The sequence below is a fragment of the Chiloscyllium plagiosum genome, chromosome 31 (assembly GCF_004010195.1).
Source record: "Chiloscyllium plagiosum isolate BGI_BamShark_2017 chromosome 31, ASM401019v2, whole genome shotgun sequence".
Lineage (NCBI taxonomy): Eukaryota > Metazoa > Chordata > Chondrichthyes > Orectolobiformes > Hemiscylliidae > Chiloscyllium > Chiloscyllium plagiosum.
Window position 1 is genome coordinate 3,971,316 of NC_057740.1, and position 12,564 is coordinate 3,983,879.

Here is a 12,564-nt window from a genome sequence, read left to right on the forward strand (position 1 = left end):
TGCAAATTCCTCATCGCTTCTATCTGTCTCTCCAACTGATCCACTCGATCTGATAAGATTCGCATCCAACAGCATTTATGGCAGATATAATCCGCAGTAACCCTTAAACTCTCTTTAAACTCCCACATCTGACAAGAAGTACATATCACTGCAAAGGCCATTTTTGCTCCTTCACAATCTACAGACCCAGAAAATAACACTGTCTTATTCCTCTGCAAACACTGCCCCAGGTTAAATTAGTAGCTATGGCTTATATTTTAAGTTTAATCAAGAGACTTATCTCCAAAAAACACTAATCAAGAAAGAATCCACTATACTCACTACTGCAGCCTTTCTCTTGGACAGACTTAAAACAATAATTAACTTATCTGATTCTGTGCTGTGAACTTGGCCCAACAGTTCCTCCAAGATTAGTTGTGAATTTCACTGTTTGTTCATTTTCCCAGATGCACTCCTATGTCCAGTGATACACGAATTCAAACAGCAAAGGCGGTAACTGTGCAGGTTCTCTCTCTCTTGCCTGCACTGTCCTCACATATTAATAAATTGAAACCGTCCACCCCATTCTAAGTGATTAAAGCCTTATCAGTGATGTAGGTTTGTTCAATACATTGCATCAGTTACACGAATTCAAACAGCAAAGGCGGTAACTGTGCAGGTTCTCTCTCTCTTGCCTGCACTGTCCTCACATATTAATAAATTGAAACCGTCCACCCCATTCTAAGTGATTAAAGCCTTATCAGTGATGTAGGTTTGTTCAATACATTGCTTCAGTTGTATGACACTTTGATCTTTTATAAATTCTGTGTCCTATGATCCTGCCTAGCTACCCGTTGAAGGAGCAGCACTCCGAAAGCTTGTATTTCCAAATAAACATTGACTATAACCTGGTTTGGGTGATTTTTAACTTTGTCCATCCCAGTCCAACATTGGCACCTCTACATCTTGTTAAAATATGTCACTAATGTACACAGTGCTCCATCTAGTGGTGGCATTGGCCCCTGAATCAGCTTCTTTATTTTAAACTGTGTCCCTTGCTGAAACTTCACTGAAATGCCTTCAGTGCACGTATATACTTAAGTAAGGAGACCAAACCTGTATGCAGTTCTCAATTTGTGGCCACAAACATCTTTGATTTTATGCTCCTCCGCACTTGCAATACAGGCCACCATTCCGTTTGCATTTGTGATTGATTGCAGTGTGTGGACACCATGATTTGGAGGTGCTGGTGTTGGACTGGAGTGAGCAAAGCCAGGAGTCATAGAACACTAGGTTATAGTCCCAGCAGGTTTATTTGAAACCTCAAGCTTTCAGAGCACAGCCCTTTTGTCAGGTGAAAAGAGAAGAGCACTAGGCACTGAATTTATAGGTAGAGAGCTCAAAAGATCAGACAACTGGTGTGAGTGGAGTGTTGAATAATAAATCTCTGCAGGTGACCAAGAATGCTAGATGATGTGAGCAAACTGTTAACAGCTGAATACCAAGCAAAGGGATGACCTATAATCTGATTAAATGAGGCAGAGAGGTAATTACAAAAACATTAAAAATAAGGTGGTGCTGGAGACAAATTAGATGACTGGAATAACATGATAGGTAATGAGTCGCACGCTCAGGGTCTAACCAAAGTAGCAAGTAATCCAAAACTGTACAAACTACTTAAGATAGAGAGATAACAATTTGTCACGGTGATGGTGTCAAACCAGGACCATTAGGATGATTTTACAGATACAGAACAGTGTGGTGGGGTCATATGTTGCATGACATGAACTCAAGATCACGATTAAGGCCCTCTTCATGGGAACAGAACTTGGCGATCAGTTTCTGCTCTGTGATTGTTGTGCATCTCAAAGATTGGAGGCTGAATGCCCCTGACCACTGAGGTGTTCCCTGACTGGGAGGGAGCATCCCTGCCTGGCGATTGTTGTGTGGTGTCCATTCATCCGTTATCATAGCATCTGCTTGGTCTTGCCCAGGTACCATGCCTCGAGGCATTTTTTGCCTGCAGCGTATGAGATAGACACCATTGGCCAAGTCACATGAGTACCTGCCACGTACATGCTGGGTGGTGTTCCCATGTGGTGATGGTAGTATCCATGTCGACACTCTAACAAATCTTGCAGTGGTTGCCATGTCAATGTTTTGTGGTGTGGTTGATGTTCTGAAGGCTGGTAGTTTGCAGCAAATTATCCAGCCTTTTAAGGCAACGTCAACCACATCGCCACACAACGCTGCCATGGCAACCTCTGCAAGACATGTCAGATCATCGACATGGATGCTACCATCACAGATGGGAACACCACTCACCACGTACATAGCAGCTACTCATGTGATTTGGCCAATGATGTCTATCTCATATGCTGCAGGCCAGAATGTCCCGAGGCATGGTACATTGATGACATCATGCAGATACTACAATGGATGAATGGACACTGTGCAACAATTGCCAGACTGGGATGTGCTCTCCCAGTCAGGGAACACTTCAGCGGTCAGGGACATTCGGCATCCAGTCTTTGGGTAAGTGACCTCCAAGGTGGGTTTCGCGATACATAACAAGGCAGAATCGCCAAGCAGAAACTGATAATCAAGTTCCGTACCCGTGAAGACGGCCTCAACCGTGATGTTGGGTTCATGTGTGACCCCCACAACACTGTTCTGTATCTGTAAAATCCTCTTAACTGTCCTGTTTGACGCCATCACCTTTGATAAATTATGATCTCTCTATCTTCATTAGTTTGTACAGTTTTGGATTACTGATTACTTTGCTTAGACTCTTGGCATGTGACTCTTATACCTTATTTAAATAATTTAGCTTGTCTCCAGCACCACCTTTACTTTAATGTTGTTGTAATTATTTTTTTGCCTCATTTAATCAGATTATAAGTTATCCCTTTGCTTGTTATTCAGCTGTTAACACTTTACTCTCACCATCTAACACTCTTGATCACATGCAGCGATTTATTATTCCTCACACCAGTTGTCTGATCGTTTGACCTCTCTGCCCTTGATCTTGCTGCCCATAAATTCTGTGTGCGCACTCTTTGCTCTCCCTTCACTTGCACTCCAAAAGCTTAAGATTTCAAATAAACCTGTTGGACTATAACCTGGTGGTCAGACCTCTGACTGTATCTGAATGCTGTATTTCTATGATTCATGTACAAAACCACAGTCTCTCTGCAATTAAATAATGTTTTTCTGTGCTCCCTACCAAAGGTAAAATGCTCACGTTTTCACACATTAATACTACGTCTGTCTTTAGTCCATTTAAGCTATCCCTTTGCAGACATTTTGTATCCTTCTCACAATTTGCTTTACTGTAGGTCCCCTCAACCAAGTCATAAATACATATTGTAAATATTTGAGGTTCCAGCATAACCCTTGAGGTACTAAACCAATTTCTGTTGCCATCTGGAAAATGACACATTTGTTGCAAATGTTTCCTCTCAGCTAGCCACTCCTCTATCCACGTCAATACACTACCACAAAGCTATGAACTCTTCTGACTCACATCTTACTATGTGGCCCATGGAGAGAATTAAATGTTTTTCATTCATTGTAGAGATCAGGAGTCAAATGTACCAAGTGGTAGGAAAAATCTTCCTTTCACTTGATGAAATGGTTCTGAATGATTTCAGCCCTGTTCTAACTTTCAATGTTTTAAGGTTAATTTCTGCAGTAATATGGTTTTCAAATTGACAATATTTTGGACTGTCAGTGCTACAGTGTGCTGATAAATAACCTATTTGCTCATATCTCTGACCTGGTCAACTTTATGGAACATTTGATAGCAATGTTCAGATGAGAACTGGATAAATATTTAAAGGTGAGCAAATTTCATAAATATGTTAAAGTGCAGGAAGTCGCCTAATTAGATCCTAGTTGTCTTATATTTAGTGATTAGTCTGTTTAAATGATTATAGTTTAATCAGAATGGCGAAACTATTAGAGTCAACTGTACTTCTCTCTTTATATTTACAGGGTATATATGTAACAAGAGTCTCAGAAGGAGGACCAGCGGAAATAGCGGGTCTCCAGGTTGGAGACAAAATAATGCAGGTTGGATTTGCAGTGTTGCTGTGTACAAAGCAATATGTGCTCAGGCAATTATTATCCATATAACAATTATGTCCATGAACTGACAACAATCATAGAATCTCTACAGTGTGGAAACAGGCCATTCGGCCATCAAAACCACACCAACCCTCTGAAGACCACTCCCGCCTAGAAAAGCCACCTATCCTATCCTGTCCCTCTGCATTTCCCAAGCCTAAGCCACCTAGCCTACACCTCGCTGAACCCTGGGCAATTTAACATTGCCATTCCACCTAATCTGCACATCTTTGGATTGTGGGAAGAAACCGGAGCACCCGGAGGAAACATGGGGAGAATATACAAACTCCACAGTTACCCAAAGGTGAAATCAAACCCAGGTCCCTGGTGCTGTGAGGCAGCAGTGCTAACCACTGAGGCACTTAGCGAGCTTTGAGAAGATTTGTAGCTCAGGTTGAAGTTTTGGATGTAGGTTTGCTCACTGAGCTGCAAGGTTCATTTCCAAACGTTTTGTTGCCTTACTCGGTAACATCTTCAGTGGGCTTCAGGCGAAGCAATACTGAAAACTCCTGCTTTCTATTTATATGTTTGGGTTTCTTCGGGTTAGTGATAACATTTCCTGTGGTGATGTTATTTCCTGTGGTGAAGTCACTTCCTGTTCCCTTTCTCAGGGTGTGGTAGATGGAGTCTAACTCTGTGTATGAGGCACTGTGCTGCCCAAGATTGCTGAGGCAAAGCACCTTATAATTTTTACTTCCAGTTCACATGTAACTTTCCCTAGTTGTATATAGAGAGGTGCAGGAGGGGAATTAGTTCATTATGTTGTCATTCAGATCTCTCAACCTTGCTGGAACTTTATATTGTTATGAAGATGTGGCTGTACTTTAAGAAAGTTAAAAGCAGCAGAACTACCAGACATAGCACCAAGTGTTCTCAATAAGGTAACAATATAACACTTGGTCGAACAACTTGATTAGCTTGTCGCTTGAAGACAAAAGCAAATTCTAATTTGACCAGTCAGTTTAAATTCTACCCCCAAAAATATCAAACTCCAATCCAGTTTGAATTTAGTATATTGATAATCTTAAAAGCCAATTACACAATCCGAAGCTTTGGGGGTACAAGACTAGGGAAAATTGAACAGTTGAGAGGAGAACTGACAAGCCCAGCATGTAAACAGACTGCCTGAAAATAGCTCTTTAAAAGTACCTTTTTGATCAGTAACCTGTGAGGCAGAAATTCCTAACAAGAAGAAAAGGTGACACAGGAAGGTTGGAATAGAAGAACGGAAGCTGCCTGGTTTTGAGTTAAGGGTGGTTTTGTAAATCTTGATTGGGAGTTTTATTGGACTAGTGTTATAGAAGGGAAGGTAACAGGTTAGAGGAAAGAATTGTAAATAGTGGTTAGTTAATTATTCTGTTAGACTTTAAAAAATTTAACTTTTACTTTAAATAGTTCTTGGCTACTCGAATTTTTACAGATTACTGCACAGGATAAATCTTTTTTGTTGCTGGTTTTAAATTAAGCGGGAGGGTTTACCCAGTGTTGTAACAGTATTGTCAATGAAAGGAATCTTCACAATAGGCTTAAGAGGGCAGGCCTGTGATTCCAATCAATCTATCGGACCGAGCGCCAGCTGCTGACATGTTTAGTTTCTGGGAGGCAGTATCCTCAGCTCAGTGGTCAGCCTGGTTAGGTTAATCTCGAGGTAAAATGTAGAATTTGAACATGGTTGATGGTGATGGTCAGTGCAGAGCACTGTTGTTTTTAACAGTTCAGGGAGATTACTGCAATTTTTGTAAATAAAGCAGGGTGGCACAGTGGTTAGCACTGCTGCCTCACAGCGCCAGAGACCCGGGTTCAATTCCCGCCTCAGGCAACTGTCTGTGTGGAGTTTGCGCATTCTCCCCGTGCCTGCATGGGTTTCCTCCAGGTGCTCCAGTTTCCTCCCATAGTCCAAACATGTGCAGGTTAGGTGAATTGCCCATAGTGTTTGGTGCATTGGTCAGGGGTAAATAAAGTGTAGGGGAATGGGGTTGGGTGCGTTACTCTTCGGCCCAACAAGTCCATCCCAACCTTCCGAATGGCCTGTTTCCATACTGAAGGGAATCTAATTGTTTTCACTTGAGGAATATGTGAATAGGAGGCCATTCAATACCTCAAAGCTGTTCTGCTAGTTCATTGAGAGCCTGATTAATTGGTTTCTTAACCTTATTGGGCGGCACGGTGGCACAGTGGTTAGCACTGCTGCCTCACAGCGCCAGAGACCCAGGTTCAATTCCCGCCTCAGGCGACTGACTGTGTGGAGTTTGCACGTTCTCCCCGTGTCTGCGTGGGTTTCCTCCGGGTGCTCCGGTTTCCTCCCACAGTCCAAAGATGTGCAGATCAGGTGAATTGGCCATGCTAAATTGCCTGTAGTGTTAGGTAAGGGGTAATTGTAGGGGTATGGGTGGGTTGCGCTTCGGCGGGTCGGTGTGGACTTGTTGGGCCGAAGGGCCTGTTTCCACACTAAGTAATCTAATCTAACCTTATTCACCTGCTTTTGACCCACATCCTTTCAGACCTTGCCCTTGACTAATAGAAGTCTTGGTCTCAGATTTACAATTATCAGTTAACACCTTTTTATGGGGAGAAAGTGAGGACTGCAGATGCTGGAGGCCAGAGTCGAAGTGAGTGGTGCTGGAAAAGCACAGCTAGTCAGGCAGCATCCGCGGAGCAGGTCAGTCGACGTTTTGGACATAAGCCCTTCATCAGGAAAGGCTGATTGGGTTTGTTGGTTTGAAGCCTGTGTTTGGAAGATGAGACCTCGTCATCTGGTCGATGTAATAATAAATTGAGGTAGAGTGTTTAATTCTTAGGTGTTGATCCTTTTCCTTGGTTAGTAGGCAGGCAAGAATGTATTCTGGTTCACTGAGAACGCCTGATCGTCTTATGGAAGGAATATGTGGTGAGAAACCTCCAGCTGGAAAGAGAATCTATGGCAGGCAGCTTGTTTTGCTTGCTATTGAACAAAAATGTGTGTGTAATGGACTCTGTTTTAAGCTACACCCCTGATATTGGTGCCTTTTGCAGGTGAATGGTTGGGATATGACGATGGTAACACATGACCAGGCCAGGAAACGTCTCACTAAGAAGAATGAAGATATTGTTCGGCTTCTGGTAACTCGAAAATCTCTGCAGCAGGCGATCTGCCAGTCCATGCAGTGATTGAGCTCTCACTGGGACTAGTGCCCTGCTTGAATATCACAATTTAAAGAGAAATGATTCCATAGTTAAAGGCCATTTAATATTGCTGCAAGGCGTTGTACAGACGATAGCCAGTCAGCATTCGTCACTAATAGACGAGCAAAAGCACTTGCTATTTAAATGTATAGATAATAACCTGGATGTATATCTCACTGAGAATGACATGAAATTCTCTGATGCCAATGTACAAACTAGTATCGATTTGACAGCATTATCGTTGGGACCAGTACCCAAAGTCAAGGACTCTGGCATATTTAATACCAGAGCCTCATGCCTATTAGACAAGTAATTGACATGTTCTTTTCACATTCCTCTGAATGCCGACGTTAAACTATTTTAAGTGGTTTTAAATCACCATCCAAATGCCAAAGTTCTGTGCAAGATATTACCGCTATTCGTGGGTTTTTCAATGGCCAAGATGCCCCAGCAATGTCTGCATGCCTCCTTTCCGATCGGCACTGAACAACTTAATAGCTAGTTGTTGTTTAATAAGGGAGTTCAATGTAGTTGGCACTATGCCAGAATGAGCAGAGGTACACTTTGGTTTCATCTGTTGACAGTATGGCTTTATCTATCACATGTACCAATGAATTGATGCTGCATAATACAGGGATCACCCAGGGGCTCACTAATCATGACTAAGATGCTGTTTTGGTGGAAGAAGCAATTAATTTCAAACCTAATTTGTACCAAAGTGATCTACATCCTTTCTGCTGTAAATTCTGTACCTATGCAGGTGTCTAGAAGTTAAAGATTTGTCAGAAATCATTTTTCAAAATGTACTTTTTACAGCCTTTTATTGAATAATCTTTTCTAATATTTTAACACAGTCCTGTGCCTTCACACATTTAACTGCACAGTACTAACCTTGGAATGTAAACATAACCACAAGTGTTATGTACTTGCAAAAGAAACAGGCGTCAGATTGTTATTCTATGTGCATCTCTTCTCCTGTTACTGTATACCGTGTAACTTTCATTTATAATTCATGGTCATCACTAAGTAACTGTCCAAGGCTCTCCAAAGTGCCTTCATTCCCAGTTCTTGCCATTAGCCAGTCAAAAGCCCAAGATGTACAGAGGGAAAGAATTTGACTGCAGTATCTACTGCACAAACACACATTTAACTTCCCTTCTTTGCCTAGAATTATTGGGACCTTTCACATGTCTAAATATGAAAATAAGGTCATGTGCATACATACCTGATTACCTCTTAGCCAGTTGTAAGTGTGCGTGGGCTGCCTGTTGTGGCTGGAGCATCAGCAAAACTATCAGCAAGTGTTTTTTGTGACAAGCGAGAGCTCTGGATTCTAACATTCTGCTCTAAAGTTCTATTTGTTTCTTGTCAAATGCTTTGCTCTGTGTCTGATGGGTATTGCACAGCAAGAACTATCTGTCACCAGGCAATAACTGTGTTCAGATTGCATACAGATACTACATACTTCACCTAGACTCCTCACAGCATATCTTTTTAATTGTATAATTTACTAGGGGTTTTGAACCACTTGTTGAATTTTTTCAGAGTAGATAAATGACTACAAAACGTAAGGTGTACAAAGATGCAAGGAAACTTCATGTTTGTAAATCCTGTGGATCATGATTGCTTTCATATTTTCATGACTAAGACTTAATAATTGGGTTTAAAACATGGGGAATAGATCTGGTGAGTAAGAAATTACTCATTGTACAAAATAGCCCTTTCACCATGTAACTGCTTTCAATAAAAAATAAACTTGCGTTATTAAATAGGATCTTGTGTCTTGTTTGTATTGAATCCAGTGCCTCAAGAGGATGTGACGCTACCTGGTTTGACTCATTAACTGTCTTCAGTAGCACAGCTGGAATTGTCAAGTGCTGCTCTGCTAGTCGTGTGATTGTCAGCATCCAGCCCATGACTAGGCCTCTGACTAGCACAGCTAGTTCAATATGATAGGATAGTGAAGAGGGCTTTCCTTGGATACAACATTGAGTACAGGACTTGGGAGGTCAATGTTGATCTGTATAGGACATTGGTTAGGTCACTTTTGAATTCTGGTCTTCCTATCGGAAGGATATTGTGAAACTTGAAAGGGTTCAGAAAAGATTTACAAGGATGTTGCCAGGGTTGGAGGATTTGAGCTGTAGGGAGAGGCTGAGGCTGTTTTCCCTGGAGCGTCAGAGGCTGAGGGGTAACTTTAGAGGGTTATAAAATCATGAGGGGCATAGGTAGGGGGAATAGACAAAGTCTTTTCCCTGTCGTGGGAGAGTCCAGAACTAGAGGGCATAGGTTTAGGATGAGAGGGGAAAGACGTAAAAGGGACCTAAGGGGTAACTTTTTCATAGAGGGTGGTACGTGTATGGAATGAGCTGCCAGAGGGGGGGAGGCTGATGCTTTTACATGCTGTAATTGTCACCTGGATGGGTATATGAATAGGAAGGGTTTGGAGGGATATGGGCCAAGTGCTGGCAAATGGGACTCGATGAGTTGAAGATATCTGGTCGGCATGGACTAGTTGGACCAAAGAGTCAGTTTCTGTGCTGTATATCTATAACTCTATGTTCCCCATTTACTTCTAGTCTGCTGTAGCCCTGATTTTTTTGACCAGTTTTCAGTTGGAAAAAAGGCTTTTAATATGTAATTCCAGAGTTTGAAAGTGGTTAATATGTTAAATCCAGCAAGAAAACCCACAGGTGTAGGCCGTTTGTGAATATAAATTGGACTAATTTCACCGAGTGATTCTGAATATATCTATTGCTGTGTAGACTGGAATAAAACAGCCAAATGATTGAAACCAAGCATTAAGGCGGGCACGTTTTGAAGAGTTTAATGACAGTGTCAGGAGAGAAACCAGTCCACCCTGGTGTTTATTTGCTCCATTTGATACTTTTAGCATGTAAATCTGTTATTTTAAGTCTCTATTCCTTCTCTGTCAGCTTGTCTAGCTTCTCCTTAAATATGTCTTTACTAATTCATTCAAACCACTCTTTGTGGTAACCAGTTTATTCTCGCCCAGGTTTCTTCTGAATTCCCTGTTAGATTTCTTGGTGACAATCTTTTACGTTGTTAGTTTTGCTCTTCTCCATCTGGAAAGATTCTCTCCACATCCACTCCATCAAAGTCTGTCAGATCTCGATCCCTCTATTAGAACATAGAACAATACAGCCCTCAATGTTGCATCGACCTGTGAACTCTTCTCAGCTCGTCCCCCTACACTATCCCATCATCATCCGTGCGCTTATCTAAGGATTGTTTAAATCTCCCTAATGTGGCTGAGTTAACTACATTGGCAGACAGGCCATTCCATGCCCTTACCACTCTGAGTAACGAACCTGCTCTGATATCTGTCTTAAATCTATCACCCCTCAATTTGTAACTATGTCCCCTCGTACAAGCTGACGTCATCATCCTAGGAAAAAGACTTCCACTGTCTATCCTAACTAATCCTCTGATCATCTTGTATGTCTTTATCAAATCCCCTCTTAGCCGTCGCCTTTCCAATGAAAACAGACCCAAGTCTCTCAGTCTTTCCTCACAAGACCTTCCCTCCAGACCAGGCAACATCCTGGTAAATCTCTGCACCTTTTCCAATGCTTCCATATCCTTCCTGAAATATGGCCATCAGAACTGTACACAATATTCCAAGTGTGGTCGCACTAGCGTTTTGTATAGTTGCAGCATGATATTGCGGCTTCGGAACTCAATCCCTCTACGAATGAAACCTAACACATCGTATGCCTTCTAAACAGTGCTATCAACTTGGGTGGTAATTTTCAGGGATCTATGTACATGGATTGCAAGATCCCTCTGCACATTCACACCCCCAAGAATCTTTACGTTGACCCAGTACTCTGCCTTCCTGTTGTTCTTTCCAAAGTGCATCACCTCACATTTACCTGCATTGAACTCCATTTCCACCTCTCAGCCAATTCTGCAGTTTATTCAAGTCCCCCTGTAACCTGTAATATTCTTCCAAACTGTCCACCACTACACCGACTTTAGTGTCAGCTGCAAATTTACTAATCCATCCACCTATTCCTGCATCTAAGTCATTTATAAAAATGACAAACAGTGGTTCCAACACAGATCCTTGTGGCACACCACTAATAACCGGACTCTAGACTGAATGTTTTCCATGAATTCTTCCAAACTGTCCACCACTACACCGACTTTAGTGTCATCTGCAAATTTACTAATCCATCCACCTATTCCTGCATCTAACTCATTTATAAAAATGACAAACAGTGGTTCCAACACAGATCCTTGTGGCACACCACTAATAACCGGACTCTAGACTGAATGTTTTCCATGAACGACCACTCGCTGCCTCCTTTCAGAAAGCCAATTTCTAATCGAAACTGCTAAATCACCCTCAATCACATGCCTCTGCATTTTCTCCAACAGACTACCATGTGAAACCTTATCAAAGGTTTTACTGAAGTCCATGTATACCACGTCAACTGCCCTACCTTAATCTATATGTTTGGTCACCTCAAAAACTCAATGCCCTTGACGAAACCATGTTGACTGTATGAAATTAAATTGTTGCTTGCTAGATGATTATAAATTTTACCTCTTATAATCCTTTCCAAAAACTTTCCTACAACAGAAGTAAGGCTCACTGGTATATAATTACCTGGGTCATCTCTACCGCCCTTCTTGAACAACGGCGTAACATTTGCCCTCTAGTCCTCTGGTACTAAACCTGTAGACAATGACGACTCAAATATCAAAGCTAAAGGCTCTGCTATCTCCTCCCTAGCTTCCCAGAGAATCCTCTGATAAATCTCATCCGGCCCAGGGAGCTTGTCTACTTTCACTCCTTCTAGAACATTAAGACGTATTCGTAACTACCCTTGATCCTTTCTAGTCTAATATCTCGTATCTCATTCTTCTCTACAATATTCTCCGTTTCCTGAGTGAAAACCAATGAGAAATATTCGTTTAGCACCTCTCCGATCTTCACAGGTCCACACTTGACTTCCCACTTCAGTCTTTGACTTGCCCTCGTCATCCTTTTTTTTCCTCGCATACCTATACTGTGGGCGGTACGGTGGCACAGTGGTTAGCACTGCTGCCTCACAGCGCCAGAGACCCAGGTTCAATTCCCGCCTCAGGCGACTCTCTGTGTGGAGTTTGCACTATTTGCTAAAGACTGCTCGTGTCCTCTCTTTGCTCTTCTTAACTCTCTCTCTTTAAATCCTTCCGAGCTGATCTGTAATTCTCCATCGCCTCATCTGAACCATCTTGCCTCATCCACACATAAGCCTCTTTCTTCAGCTTAACAAGCGATGC

At 42.1% G+C, this 12,564-nt stretch overlaps 1 protein-coding gene across 1 annotated transcript in view; it reads left to right on the top strand.

Annotated features, from left to right (window-relative positions):
• tax1bp3 (Tax1 (human T-cell leukemia virus type I) binding protein 3) overlaps positions 1–9,041 on the top strand; it is a 22,345-nt gene extending 13,304 nt beyond the window's left edge. Inside the window, exons 3-4 of the mRNA XM_043720852.1 lie at positions 3,976–4,053; positions 7,120–9,041. Coding sequence (XP_043576787.1) covers positions 3,976–4,053; positions 7,120–7,254 — 213 coding nt within the window. The 3' untranslated portion in view covers positions 7,255–9,041. The remainder of the gene's footprint in view (positions 1–3,975; positions 4,054–7,119) is intronic.
• The last annotated feature ends 3,523 nt before the right edge of the window (positions 9,042–12,564 follow it).